The 14647-nt window shown below is 44.7% G+C and overlaps 1 protein-coding gene across 3 annotated transcripts; it reads left to right on the forward strand.

Moving 5' to 3' along the window:
- The first annotated feature begins 5749 nt into the window (after positions 1 to 5749).
- Positions 5750 to 14133, forward strand: HUS1 (HUS1 checkpoint clamp component). Of its 3 annotated transcripts, none has more exons than XR_007508904.1 (9): positions 5750 to 5847; positions 6153 to 6280; positions 6843 to 7019; positions 7697 to 7804; positions 8730 to 8804; positions 10841 to 10940; positions 11298 to 11429; positions 12243 to 13357; positions 13613 to 14133. XR_007508904.1 is itself a non-coding variant. In XM_049823740.1 (8 exons), exons 1-8 carry the CDS (start codon positions 5796 to 5798, stop codon positions 12323 to 12325), a joined length of 855 nt encoding a protein of 284 aa, XP_049679697.1. In that variant the 5' UTR covers positions 5750 to 5795; the 3' UTR covers positions 12326 to 14133. The 3 variants fall into 3 exon arrangements, 1 of the variants encoding a protein (XP_049679697.1); XR_007508905.1 differs by having other exon boundaries at positions 12243 to 12800; XM_049823740.1 differs by having other exon boundaries at positions 12243 to 14133.
- The last annotated feature ends 514 nt before the right edge of the window (positions 14134 to 14647 follow it).

The following is a 14647-nucleotide window of genomic DNA, read 5'->3' on the forward strand; positions in this document are numbered from 1 at the left end:
GCTGGTTTCATGCTGTGCAACTGCTTGCAGTCGCTGGCATTACCAGCCAAGGACTCTGGGCATCCTCCAGCATTTGCCTACATGAATCTCCCCCATTTCCAGGATCTTCCTCTCTCTTCCAGGATCCTTCCTCCAGCCAGGATCTTCACCTTCTTCTTTGCAAGCCCCCAGCCCCAGGTTTCCCAATCTAAATCTATGTGCAGAAACACAATGCATGATGAGTTTCCTAATAGGTGGTTCTGCCTCTTGTTTCTTTATTAATCAGATAATTCAGAACTTGCCACTTCCGTTTAGCTCAGGGTCTCATCAGAATTTACAACCAGCCTGTACTGGCTGTAGCTAGCAAATAGTGGGCTTGTGCCCAGTGCAGACATTCAATTTCAGAAATTCACACACAAACACACATATACCCAATTATCTGCTACCTATCAGCATCCACATTTTTAACTATTTTTCACATACCACAAAAAAAGCAATAGGATATTTTTTTGCAAGGGTCTATTTCTTTCTGCTTCGGGGACAGTAAATTTACCAGAGATGCTGTAATCCCAGCCTGTGTAGCCTAGTAAATACGATTTTTGCCATGACTAATTAAAGGCCACAAATTTTGTATTGACCTGACAGTGCATGGTCTCAGGACTGTCCTGGCCTGTGCTGGTTTTAGCTTGTCAATTTGCCAAGCGATTACCATCTCATCTGTTTCAGCTTTAGCTCTGGGAATATCCTGTTTGGTAAAAGTCTGACACAGCAAGATAGGCAGTGCATAACAAACAGCCCTTTGTGTTAAATAGGTTGGGAGAGGTCAAATTGCAACTTTCAAACTCTAGCTGGAAATGAATGAGAAGGGAGCAGGTTGAGGTGAGAAAACATACAAATATAGTCTGTTTCAGGTGGCCTAGAAATATGTGAGGGGCTTTTCTCAGCTTTTAAGCACAAGACCCAGCCAAGAATGAAAGTAGTGTGTTAAACTGACTGTGTCAAGGATAATTTCTTAATCCAGGTGATAGACGGCCTGACCAGAGGAGAAGTGTTACTGGACCTGTTGCTCACCAACACAGAAGAACTAGAGGTGTCAGAATTGGTGGCAGCCTGGGTTGCAGTGATCATGCCCTGGTGGAATTCACAATCTTGAGGGATATGGGCCAGGTGAAGAGTAGAGTCACAACCCTGAATTGCAGGAGAGCAAACTTTCAGTTGTTTAAGGAATTAGTGGATGGGATCCCCTGGGAAACTGCCTTTGGGGACAAAGGAGTTGAACAGAGCTGGCACCTTTTAAGGACATTTTTCTTAAAGCACAAGAGCTCTCCTCTCCCACATGTAAGAAATCAGGCAAGGAGGGCAGGACACCAGCATGACTGAATAAGGACCTCCTGGTCAAATGGAAGTGTAAGAAGGAAACGCAGAGGCGGTAGAACCAGGGACAGGTATCCTGGGGAGAATACAGGGACGGTGCCTGGATGTGTAGGGATGGGATCCGGAAAGCTAAGGCACAGTTGGAGCTGAATTTGGCAAGGGATGCGAAGAATAATAAGATGGGCTTTTACAAGTATGCTGGCCAGAAAAGGAAGATTAAAGAAAATGTACCCACCCTGGTAAATAAGACAGGAGAGCTGGTGACAACCAACATGGAGAAGACTGAGGTACTCAACAATTTTTTTGCCTCAGTTTTCAGTGGTAATCCCTCTTCCTACATCTCTCAAGCCCCTGAACTTCAAGGCAGAGAGTGGGAGAATGAAGCCCTCACCAAGCTGAGTGGTGCGATTGATTCGCTAGAGGGAAGGGATGCCATTCAGAGGGACCTTGATAGGCTTGAGGAGCGGGCCCAGGTGAACCTTTTGAAGTTCAGCAAGGCCAAGAGCAAGGTCCTGCACCTGGGTGTGGGCAATTCCTAATATCAATACAGACTGGAGGATGAATGGATTAAGAGCAGCCCTGTGGAGAAGGACTTGGGGCTGGATACTGGTGGATGAAAAATTGGACATGAGTCAGCAATGTGCTGTTGCAGGCCAGAAAGCCAATCACATCCTGGGCTGCATCAAAAACAGCGTGGCCAGCAGGTCGAGGGAGGGGATTCTGCCCCCCTGTTCCACTCTCGTGAGACCCCACCTGCAGTACTGTGTCCGGATCGGGGGTCTCCAGTAGAAGAAAGACATGGACCTGTTGGAGCGGGTCCAGAGGAGGGCCATGAAAATGATCAGAGGGCTGGAACACCTCTCCTATAAGGACAGGCTGAGAGAGTTGGGGTTGTTCAGCTGTAGAGAAAAGTCTCTGGGGAGACCTTATTGTGGCCTTTCAGTACTTAAAGGGGGGCTTGTAAGAAAGATGAAGAGAGACTTTTTGCTAGGACCTGTAGTGACAGGTCAAGGGGCACTGGTTTTAAACTAAATGAGTGTAGATTTAGATTGGATACAAGGAAGACATTCTTTAAGATAAGAGTGATGAGACACTGCAAGAGGTTGCCCAGAGAAGTTCCAGATGCCCCATCACTGGAAATTTTCAAGGTCAGCTTGGATGAGGCTTTGAGCAACCTGACCTAGTGAAAGGTCTATCCATGGCAGGGGGATTGGACTAGATGATCTTAAGGGTCCCTTCCAACTCAAATCATTCTATGATACTACGATTCTACGATTCTCTTCTATGGTGTGAGTTTGGGTTAAGGGTTAGGGTTTGGCTGAGCAACAGGGGTTAGGGTTAGGGCTAGTGTTAAGGTTTGGGAAAACATATAAAACCATTGCTTTTAAAACACAGAAACACAGGTTGTGGTTATCTGACCTCATTGAGAATTGCCCTGTTCCCAAGGGAAAAAAAAAAAAAAAAAGAAAAAGGAAAAAGTTTAATTCAGAGAGGAAATGACTGATCAGTTTGTGGTATCAGTCTAGAAAGGAGCTATATAAGTAACAGCAAATATATAGAACAATCAGTAATGAGAGGTCTGAAAAGAGCAACTAACCTAGAATATTCAAATGGAAATGAAGCATTTGAAAATTCACTAGAAATGCCACATCACTGAGTTACTTTCAATTTATTTTCTTATCTGGTTTTAATGTTATAGTAAGTTCATAATGTGTAGCTTGACTTATTTCTTATTTTGTAATTGTCTGCATGTAAGTGACTCACTGGAATATGATGCATGAACAGACTGTAGATATTACCTGAACATACGTGTTCTTTTGCCTGCTTCCAATATGTTGTCTAAGTAAATTTTTTAAAGTTCATTTATACAAATTGTTATATTGTGTCTCTTCCCTGATTACCTAGTCCTTTTTAATTATGTATGTATAGTATGTATGCTCTACCACAGTATTTAAGCACCAAATAGCTGTTTCTAAATGGGTGACAAATACAGATAACAGATTCAGCAGATTAATTTCTTAGAACCTAAAGAACTTTCATTGTCAAATACAACGAAGATCTACAGCATCACTGACTAGGCAAATCTAAAAAAAGTTTTGCAGTGCTAACTTCTATCCCTCTGACTGGGAACAGAGTTGGAAACACATCTCACTTTATTCTTTTTGTGAAGCCATCAGTACTTTAGGCTTGGCTGCTTTAAAAATATTTCTAAGCTTGATGGCTAAGGACTAAGATGGTAGAGTTAGGCAAACAGCCTACACCTTCTTCCTGCCCTAAGTACCAGAAAGGAAATGCTCACCACCCCTACAGACGTGCTCTGTTGACATCCATCTGGTACAACACAGAGGTAGATGGGATTTACAGGCTGGCAGGCCTAAAACATGACTGTTTTGCGGATATTTGTGACGCATTTCTGTTAAAAATGAATTCATCTAAAAAGGTGGGGGGAAAACACATTTACTTACAATAGTGAAGAAAAGTCTAGGCCATTTAATTCCATCTCAGTGTGCCCCACTGAGAAGTCGCCCTGATCTCAAGCAACAGCTTTGAGCACTGGAGTGCCATGATTGGGTTCTGAAAACAGAAAGTAGAAGGTTTTGTAAAGTGTTTATAAAAAAGGGGAGAACTAGTATCTGCAGAGAACTTGGAAACTATTTAGTTCCCAAAGTTATGTGTGCTCTTGTAAGAGCTGACATAACAAAGAAACATCAGCAAAGGTCATGGAGTTGCTTTCGCTGGCTGTCAGTTGGTGAGGACTGCTGTGTAACATGTTGGGATACACCACTAGCAGAAATTATAGTGGAGCATAGAGTAGAAATAATTGTCAGGCAAGGAAAGGAGAGAAAGGAACAGTTAGCTTTGAAGATCTCAACTTGGCTTAAATTGGAACTTAAGACCCTGAAAGAAATCAAGATGTTAAATGTGAATGAAGGTTAATGCAGGGCGGGGTTAACATAGTAGGTGACCTACCAGTTACCTCTCAAGACAAAGACTATAAAATTGTTGCTGTTATAGTTATTCCTAGGTATTTGTGCAATCTGGGCAAGTAAAACTCCAGCAGGCTGACTGTCTAGTTCCTCCTTATTCACCCCTGACTTACCAAGAATTTCCAAATCACCCCTCTAGGGATAATTTTTTTCCACCTTTGCAGTTGCTACTTTTCCACCTTACGTCCCCTTTTCCGGCTACACCTATCAGTGATCCCCCATTCTCCAGTGTAGCCATACCCTCACCCAGGGGTCTACCAATTAAAGTAGAGCCTGGGGTGATACAGAACCATTTCTGTGGTCCCGGGGACCAAGGGGCCCCATGACGCCTCTCAGACCAATTCGATAACAGCAGCCAACAGCAACGGGAACTGACAGAAGATGAGGGTGTGATACATTCACTGACATTGTTTAAGAGATCTGACGGTGAACTATCTTGTTCGGATGACTTTTATCAGGGAAATACTACTCTGAAAAATACAGTGCATGTCAAACCACAGTGCTGAGTTTATTGGTTGAAGATTTGACTCGGGATTGATTCTGCCGAACCCTGCTGCACTGGAGTGGTTTCTCCAGGAAAATGTTCAGCTGATTTCTGCAAAGTGCCCAGGGCCTGGGAGCAACACAGCCAGAGAATAACCTCTCCAGAAACTACTGCTCTTTCTGTCGGTTCGTAGACCTGAAGTTGTCTCTTTTGTTCTTTAATTTTCTTCATAATGACTGTCTCGAAAGACAGCATCAAGGCCCTGTGAGCAGCATCCCAAGAGTATTTCAGAATCAAATGGAAGAAAGGGAATTTAGCTGACCTGGGGAACTTGCGGTGTGGCAAAAGCACGCCCAACAATCCTGAGGAACCCAAGAGGACAGCCCTAGAAAACCGTCTCTGCAAACCCGGCAGTTTTCGAGGGCTGCCAGGGACCGACACCACCACAGAGGCAAAGGTCCTGTAGGAGAGAGGCACGCCGCACACGGCCAAGCGCAGGCAGAGCGAGGTTTTCCCTCGCTTTGTACCTCTGAACTACTCCATTCTCCCTAAAAACCCCTACGCCATACTTTGCAAAAACCCCCGCACGCTGTGCTCTAGGCTGAGACAGCCCCGTGCAGAGGCAGCCTGTCAGCATGAGGCGCCCGGGCTGACAAGACGGCTCCTTCCCGGGAACACTTCGGGTCGCCGGCCCTTTCTGGGCGGCCTGGGGAGTGATGGCGAAGAGAGCCGGAGAGCTCCGTTCTCCTCCACCTTCCTATAAGAGCCTCGCTTTCCTCCCTCGGCCATAGCGCTCCCCTCGGCGACAAAGCGCCTGCGCCGGGCTGCCGCCCGCCCGCGGCCCTTCAAGCCGGAGCCCGCTCTTTCCCTGACTGACTCCCGCCCGGGCCCGCCCTCGGCCTCACCGCTCCCGGCGGGCGGGGCTGCGGCGGCCGGGCGGGCGGTGCTGAGGCGGCGGGCCGGGCGCCGCCATGCGATTCCGGGCTAAGATCGTGGATCTGGCTTGCCTCAACCACTTCAGCCGTGAGTAGGACAGGGCGGGAGGAGGAGAAGGAGGAGGAGGAGGGCTGAGCCCGGGCCGCCTTCGCCGGGGAACGGGAAGAGGCAGGGCCGTGGGTGCCCCGAGGCCCGGGCCGGCGGCGCGGAGGCCCGTCGCGGGGGGTAAGGCAGCGTGAGGCGCCTTCCTTCCTTCGCCCTGAGGCCTTGGGGGGGTTCCCGCAGCAGCACGATCTGCGTTTTTGGGGACCGAACGTTTGCTCCCCTGCCCCCGTGTGAAGCGATTACCGCGGTAACACCACCCCCCCCCCCCTTCCCCCCGCCCCCGCCAGGTGTAATTAACACCATCGCCAAATTAGCCAAGACCTGCGCCCTGCGCCTCACCGTCAGCAAGCTGTATTTCATCCTCTCCGATAAAGTAGCGAATGGAGGCGTCAGTATGTGGTGCGAGCTGTGCCAGGTAAGCCCGGGGAGGTTCGATAACCACGCGCCGTTGACAGCCAGAGCGGGCGGTTGGGTCTGGCGCACGAGGCGGCGTTAATTGCGTGCGAGGCGGCATTAATTGCACACCTGGCAGCATTAATTGCGCGCGTGGCCCTTGCCCGAGGTGCGCTGGGTCTCTCGACGCACTTGAAGGCACTCTTGTTTTGCAGGGCTGCCTTTTAGTTGCGCGGGCCTCATGTTTCTGGCCAGACATCGTCTTTTACCTTGGTCGTGGCTTCAGCATCAAGCTTCGGTGTGTGCTGGCCCGCAGGGGCCTGCCCAAAACTGGAAACGGGAGAGCATAACTCACCCATCGTACCCCTTGGTTTGGGGACTGATAAGGGAGGATCTGAAATTAGTAGGTTTGGCCTGAAGCAATAGGCTTCTTGGTTCATGCGGGTGTTGCCAGGTGCGGGAAAGCTTCCTGTTGTTCACATGTAGTTCTAAGTTTAAGGCCTGATAGGTAAAACTTGCCCCTTTGTCTTTTTTTTTTTTTTTTCATTTGCTTTATTTTATTTCCCAACTCTCAAAAATTGTAGGGGAATTTCTTCGATGAATTTCAGATGGAAGGAGTTGCTGCAGAGCACAATGAAATCTATTTAGAGTTGGTGCCTGAGAACCTGTCGAGAGCATTAAAAACTGCCCAGAATGCTAAGGCAGTGAAGATCAAGTTGACTAACAAACACTGTCCCTGTCTCAGAGTTGCTGTGGAGCTAGTAAGTGCAGCCATGCTTTTAACTTCATTACTAAGAAAAAGCTCTTAAAAATTAAGTGCTTTCCTAAGATCAGATAGAAGCATTGATAGTCTTTGGTATAATTCTAGAAAACTAAATAAAGGAAAATCATGCCATTTTCCATTTCATTAGCCTTCCCTGCCGTCCTGGTTGGTAGCACACAGAACCAGCTTTGTATTTTCCAAAAGGCAAGGAAGAGGTGAAAGAAGAATGAAAGCTATGTGATTGAAGCTCCTTTTTCTAATGTCTACTTTTCTCTGTTCCTTCATTCTCTAAATCTTCTGTGGATTATTGCCTTCTCATTGAAGCCATTGGGTTTCAGTGTAGTGTTTGGCTTTTTGTTTTGCTTTTGATTGTCCTGCCTTCCATTTCAAACTTCTGTCTTGCAAATTTTTTTTGTTGTTGTTAATATTGTCTTCACTGATTCACCCCTTCAGCTCCCAGGATAGCTTATAGATACTAATGACTGACACCTCACAACCTCTTCCTTATTAAAAAGGGAAGTCTGCTTAATAGCAGACTGATAGGAACCTATGGAAAACTGGAACTGAGTGTCTGGGGCACTCAGTTACAGTATTTCCTGGAGAGGGTCTGAAAAATTTGAATTCAGAATTCACATCCTGTTTTTAACTGCAAGAACATCCTCTCTCTCCCTCAAGCCATCCTTATCAAGCAGCAGTAGGATGGTGACACATGACATTCCTGTGGGGGTTATTCCCAGAAGATTATGGAATGACTTCAGAGAGCCCAGTGTGCCAGACTTTGATGTAAGCCTCTGTTTTTATACTCTGTATGGAAAGGGGAGGTTGCAAGTGGAATACTATAGCTGCTGAGTATACTACCGGTGGGTTTTGGAGAGGAGGTTAAAGGAAAGAGGGGAAGGCTGGAGGCTAGAGAGGGATGGGACATGGCTTACATCTTGACAAGAGGGTCCAGAACCTGTAAAACTGGAGCAGGTGGTTGCCAGTTGTTGCTGTGATCTTCCTCAGAGTGGAGGAAGGGAGGAGCAAAGGACTTGAATGGCTTTAGGACGGAGCACCTAGGTACCAAGTGGCCCAAATAATCTGTTCTTTCTGAAATTCAGGGCCTACCTGGCAGAGCTGGATACATATGTGTTTCCTCCTGATTTTTATAAATTCTCTGTATATCCTTTTTGACTTCTAGCAGAGTTGCAGGGAAAGGTCTTTGTGCAAATATGCTCCTATATGAGGTTACGGATGTCTGTTACCTTTATAGCTAAGAGTATTTAGATTCTGAAGACATATGACTCGGTAGAAACTTGATGTATTTTGTTCTGTTATTTCAGATGTATACTGCTGCAGTTACAGAAACGATTACAGTACCATGGGAATCATATTCTTTCCTTTTTGGCTATAGTAACTATTAACTGCTCAGTAACACAAATGCGGAGTCATGTGAGCATCTGATCTGAAAAAACCTGTCTCTGCTTTATTTCGAGCACAGACTTGGGATAGTATGTGTGAGGCAATCGCTAGACCGATGGCCTATTGGTATAACGGGAAAGACGACTCTGTTCCTGAGTCATTTGCTGATTTCAGTTAAATATTGTGCTCCCTGCACTCAATAGATAACCGAGTCCAAAATAAGATAGAATTGAAGGGAGAAATAAACACATCACAACCCAGTCACACATGAAATATTCATGTAAATGCAGTTCTTATGTCTTTCTAGGTCAGTATTTACCTACCAGTGCTGAAAACAATGAAGAGTGTTGTGGAGAGAATGAAGAATCTCAGCAATTCCATTGTAAGTTAAGGCACTTCAGGCGTGTGTCCTACAGACCTTATTTTATCTTGGACGTAGCATGTTTCCCTGTTGCCCAGACTGGTGTTATATCTTATTTTGGGATGGGTCAGACATTGAACTAAAGGCACCTGAAGACTGTGTAAGCGCTGAAGAGAGTGATGGGATTTATTTTAGGATTCACACTGAAGAGCTTGTCCTGGGCTTCCCAGAAAGTGGTGCTCTTTGTACTGAATCCTTGAAAGAACATGGCATTGTGTTGCTCCAAGCCACTCTTTATAGCTGGTAGGAAATTGTGGTCCTTCAGGAAGCTAGCTGGAGACTTTTCAGGTGATTTCATTGAAGAAATGCCTATTAAGTGAGTCTTGTGTTAGGTATCTGTATGGATGAACTTTAGGTAAACTTAAGGTAGAATTTAAAGGAAATCCTACTAGCAGCTCCTGGATGTCAGCCTGTGCTTTAGACTCTGACATGGTGGGTTTCCAGTCCACCCTGGGTTCCTGGAGTGCTGGTGGGCCTTCCATTGAAAGAAGCCCTCTGCAGTTGGCCAGAAAAGGGGTTTGTTTGGGTTTTCTTCAGTTGTTCTTGCTCACAGTCACCGGAATTGACTGACATGAAAGATAGTAAGTAAGCATAGAGCTTTGGAATAGTTTGGTCTTGGAGCTGTTCATACCAATTTTGATAAATGGGAAATTTTCTGTAAACTAAGAATCCTGAAAGTGGGACAGTCTCAGTCTTCCAAGGCTTGGAAGAGTTGAGAGATTACCGTGGGTTTCTGGCAGCTTTGCAAATGGCAGTCATCCTGCAAATACAAGAATAAGCACTTCAAACTCTTCTCCTTTGTCAGTCTTTTGGGGGTTTTATTTTTTCTTTCTCCTTCCTTTCCCCATGTCTTTAGTGGAAGTGCTTACACATGACTAAGCACAATGTATAACTGCTTTGTTTCCAGAGTTGAGGATCTTTTCTCACACGGGATAGCTGTATGATGGGATTGAACTTTGGTGTTCAAGCAACACTCAGAAGTGGTAGCATATCAACACTGGGCATACCCACCTTCCTAAGTTCCTTACCTCCTGCTCCAAAGCACTAAAATAAATAAATTCCTGTGAAATAGCATTGATAGTTCTAAGGGAGGAGGCAGACTACATGCATCCTCTACATGCTTTCCTGTTATTAAGAGCAAAACCATCAAGTGTTACAATTAAATATTTGTGCTAGATTCTTCCTGGTAGTAAAACTGGTCAAGATCAGTGCTGCAAAAAGGGCTTAGAAGCTCTTTCAAATAGTACTTGGCCATTGTTTGGGAGCATTCATCTGTGGGCATCTCCCATTTGATAGGAGATTCTGGTTGTGATATGACCCTCTCTTAAAATTGTTGAGAATTCTTCTTATCACAGAAATGAAGTGCTTAGATGTGCTTTAGGAATCCTCTGATCTGCTTGGGATTTGTGTGAGATCATATATAGTCTCCTTCTGGTTGGACGCTTTGTCAGGATAGAATTTGAAAGCTTTCAGCACTTTTCCAGGATTTCTAGCAGTTCAAAGTCCTGCTTGGGCTTACTGCTCTGGTGCAGCTGTTGTCTCTTTTTAAGTCTTGGAAAGCGACGCTGCAACTGCAGGTCAGCTCTTGGTGCATCCCGTTTTCTGTGTGTCATATGGACTGTGTAGGTGCCTTTCTGTTTGTTAAAAAGTTGGATGGAGATGCAGGAACACTTGCATTTCTCCAGCTTCAGTCTCTTGTTTAAAGCCTTTTCCTCAGCACATGAACTTCCCAAAGCCAGTACTTGTTCTAAAAGCACTGGAGAGCAATTGAATTTCTTTTCATAATTTCAGGGAGGGTCGGTGTAGGATAATTCACACAGGAATGATGAGAAATGCATTTTGTAGCTGAACATTCAAATGTTCAAAAAGTACAGTTGAGCTGTGAAGGCACTGAAGTACTTCTGGAAGCTCATATTTGAATAGAGCTGCACTTTATTCTTCTGTAATTCTGCAGTGCGGAAGGGGCTTGCCTAAAATTGAGATTGATTGTATTGCAGGTGATTGAAGCAAACTTGAGTGGAGAAATGAACTTGAAAATAGAAACTGACTTAGTATCTGTAACAACACATTTTAAAGACTTGGGAAATCCTCCCTGGGGTAAGTTTCCCTGTTAGTCTCCTCTTGTGTCTGTCTGATCTCATTTCTTAAGTGTGATGCTGATAACAGTACTTACCTTCTGTTAGTCCTTACAAAATAGCATCAAGTATTTTGAAGTCATCAAATGAAACCTTAAGAAGAAAAGTGGCCAATGGCTGTTTCATGTTTGTGGGAGAAATCTCTTCTAGTATCCTTGACAACTTTGTAGGAAAACTGGGCTTTCTCTTCCTTGCACTGCCGTTTCTGAAAAACAACCCAGTTGAGTGCCAGCTGTTCAGTGATTATCAGATGTGTCCTTAGTGGTGTTGAAACTCCTTCTGATGTTTTGACTAAAGTGTTGTGCTCTTATGCTTTTAGCATCAGAGGATGGATGTCAAAGTTCTGCTCAAAGCAGAGATCTGGAAAGCATGACGGAGGCACGTATAGACATCAGGAAGCTGCTGCAGCTGCTTGCTGGACAGCAGGTCAATCCCACAAAAGCATTGTGCAGTAAGTTCAACAGCTCTGCTTGCAAGCTCCAGTTAAGGAGGGATGTTTGCCATACTTGTAGTCTTGGCAGAACAGCGTGTCTTCTGTTTTGTCTGTTTGAAACTTGACTATTTTTCTGTTTTAGGCAGTAAGCTTCAGGCCTTAGGCATTTGGGGAAGAAAAAAAAATTAAAAAAAAAAAAAAAAAGCCAGGCCCTTTTATAAGTATCAAGGTGAATATTCAGTGTGACTAATCATGGGTGTCTTCTTGTCTTTGTTTTGAAGTTACTATTTTTTATTATTATTTTGAGGTATTATTTTTTGAATGTCTTAAAAGAAAGCCCCTAGTTTCTGACAGAGAAACTGGGATTTGTTGGCATGTTTGTTTTGGTTTTTTTTCTCAGATGCTTTCTTACATTCAGCACCAAATTGATTCTAACACCAAAATGCTTTTTATGCAGCTAGTGTTTCTAACCATAGAAATTATATGTTCTTTCCAGCAGAAGCGTGTGCAGAGTTTTATATCCTATTTTGATAACTCTGTATGCTTTTCCTGAGAACATCTGTCTGTTATGGTTTAGTGCAGGGGTATAGCATCATAGGCCTATACATTACATATTTCCTTTTTTGTTTCAGCTTTCATAGACTCTTTAGTAATGCTTCATAGACCCTCGAGGACTTAAATATTACAGGATGATATGTCTAGTCATCCTTGTGTCAGAAGTGGTAGAAGCATTGTATTCTTATGCTGACATTCTGCAGAAGATGTAATTTTAAAGTATTTTTCCTGCTTTAAACTGGATTTGCGTTTCGGGGTTTTTTTTTCTCTTTACAGATATTGTAAGCAAAAGAATTGTCCACTTCATCTTGCTCCATGAGGATGTTTCGCTTCAGTATTTTATTCCAGCACTTGCCTGAATGTTTTGGAATCCCGGTTATTTTCCAGCCTGAGGCCTTTTCTGTGAAGCCTGAAAACTTTCATGAGCTGCTGGAGTACTCCTACATGATATGCTGTTAGACGCAGCCATCAGATGGACGTTATTTCCATATTTATGAAATTATTAAAAATACCTCCTCATCCAGAAGGCCATTTTTGTGAAGTTATGTGCTATGAAGGACACAACACAGGAGCTGGCACATCTGAGCATTACGGGGAGCAAACCTGAAATCTGTATGTGTTTTTGGGATGCTTTGAGCTGTGGGGAAGGCAATGTAGTATCTTTTTTTCTCGTCAACAAACATAAAGGTAGAATTAACCTCTGGAGCTGCTGCAGGGTGTATTCGGTATTGGACAATGCAGCTCCAAGTTAAGAGATCTCCAAGCAATCTGTCATACCTCCATGGAGCAGGAGAGGCCTCTGCAGGGTTGACAGACTGGTATTTGCCTGGGCAGGTAAGCACAGCTCTCCTGAAGTGGTACTGGATTGACTTCTGTTCCAGCTGTGGTGTGTATGGACTTGGTGCTGCTGCATGTTGTGCAGCAGAAACGCGTCTGAGGCAGAGGAGCTTCCTGTGGTTGCCAGCATGTAACGGGAGGTAACAGATGCTGAGGAGCACCAACGGCTCAGCAGCATCTGTTTCTACCTGGTTGTATCTTTTGGTCTGATCTGTTAGTGTTTGAACTGATGTGTTTAGCTCTTGGCCTGAGAGGATGAGATAAACAGTCTGAATTATCTTGTTAATGTGGGTGGTGAAGGACTCTGTATATGTACAGAATGAGTTTCGTATGGTGACGTGTGAACACAACAATTGGTGTGAAATAAAGGGCAGGTTATCTGTGGACCACGTTTTTTCCCCTTTCCAGATGGAAAGCATTGTACAACCTGTGTCGTCATGGCATCAGTCATGGTGAGATTGCATCTACGCTCTGATGCCAAGCAGCCAAGAGCATGACTAAGTCTCACTGACAGGACTACTGCCGCTGCTTCTACTTCCTGGTTATCTTCTGAGGTCTTTTCCTCCTTATTCCATGTGTGCTTGTATTTGTTATCCAGCCATGTTCCATATAGCCTTTGGTGTTCCACAGGGTTTTGAATATCTTGTGAAACTTCTTGGTTTAGAAATAGTGTTTGCTGCCAGATGGGACTGGGGGTTTCTGCTAGATGGTAACTCTTGTGGTGGGCAGAAGCATTGGGGTTTTTTAGTTTGTTTTATTTCCAAGGGACATTGAGGTTAAGGGAGCAATTAATCTTTCTGTTCTTGCAGATGCAAGTGGTCAGGAGAATGCTGGAGGGGAGGCAGTGGCCTGGGAATGTTATGCTTGTTTGCCTTCTTCCACCATTTCTATCAGACTAACCAGAAAGCATCTTCCAAATCCTGTTAGTTTTCATGGGTGACTGCAATTACCAAAAAAATCTGTGTAAGATGAAAAAAGCTGTACACCAAGTTACAGCAAGTGCATGGTAAGAGGTATGTGGTAAATATTCCTGGAGTTTCTCCTGAGAGGGGAAATACTGTTGAAGTATGATACAGAGTATGCACTATGAAAATAGGCTTTGAAATCTTTGGATTTTCTTTGAAAAATGCGTTCTGTATAACCTGATGGAAATAGCTTTTTCTGGTAGAGCATTAGAACTAGTAATAATGGCCTCTCAGCTATGCAGGCTCTGTGGTTGCTATTTTTAAAAAGAAATCAGAAGTTATAATTGCAAGAAAATATGTTGGTTTTGTGGGTTTTTTTTTTATAAAAAATAAAGTGGGAGTGATGCTGGTACAGGTCACAAGTATACAGTGAGATGTCTGTTTCATATTCTGGAGGGGAGGAGGCTAAGATGGACCAACAGTGAAGTCTCTCTGGGCCTGGTCCTTTCTTGCTCTTCCCATCTAAATGCAGCACAAGGATACAGCTCAACTCTGCCATCCAGTTGATGCATAGGTGCTGATCACAGGGAAAATAACACTTATTCAGGTTTAAACCTGCTGTCATCTGTGAATCCAGTTGTCAGAGCCCTGAGGGCAGTATTGGGCCTTAATGGCCCTAAGCAGCCTCACCAGGGACCCCTACCCACCCCACCCTGACCATGGGCCCACAGGCCCTATTTCAGCTCAGGCTGTGGCATCCTGTACTCCCCTAAGGTATGTTGTAGATGGGCCTGGGCCCAGCCCTATTCCTGAATTGATGTTTGGATTTCGTGGATTGGCTTTGGATGGGAGCTGCTGCTCTCACCTCTTGGTTCTGCTTGCCTGGTTTAGGTTCTGTGGGCCTGTGCCCCAGCTGTAGGGGTGCTGTCTAACCTGCAT

Source organism: Accipiter gentilis, chromosome 20 (genome assembly GCF_929443795.1).
Source record: "Accipiter gentilis chromosome 20, bAccGen1.1, whole genome shotgun sequence".
In the NCBI taxonomy this organism is placed as follows: Eukaryota; Metazoa; Chordata; class Aves; order Accipitriformes; family Accipitridae; genus Astur; species Astur gentilis.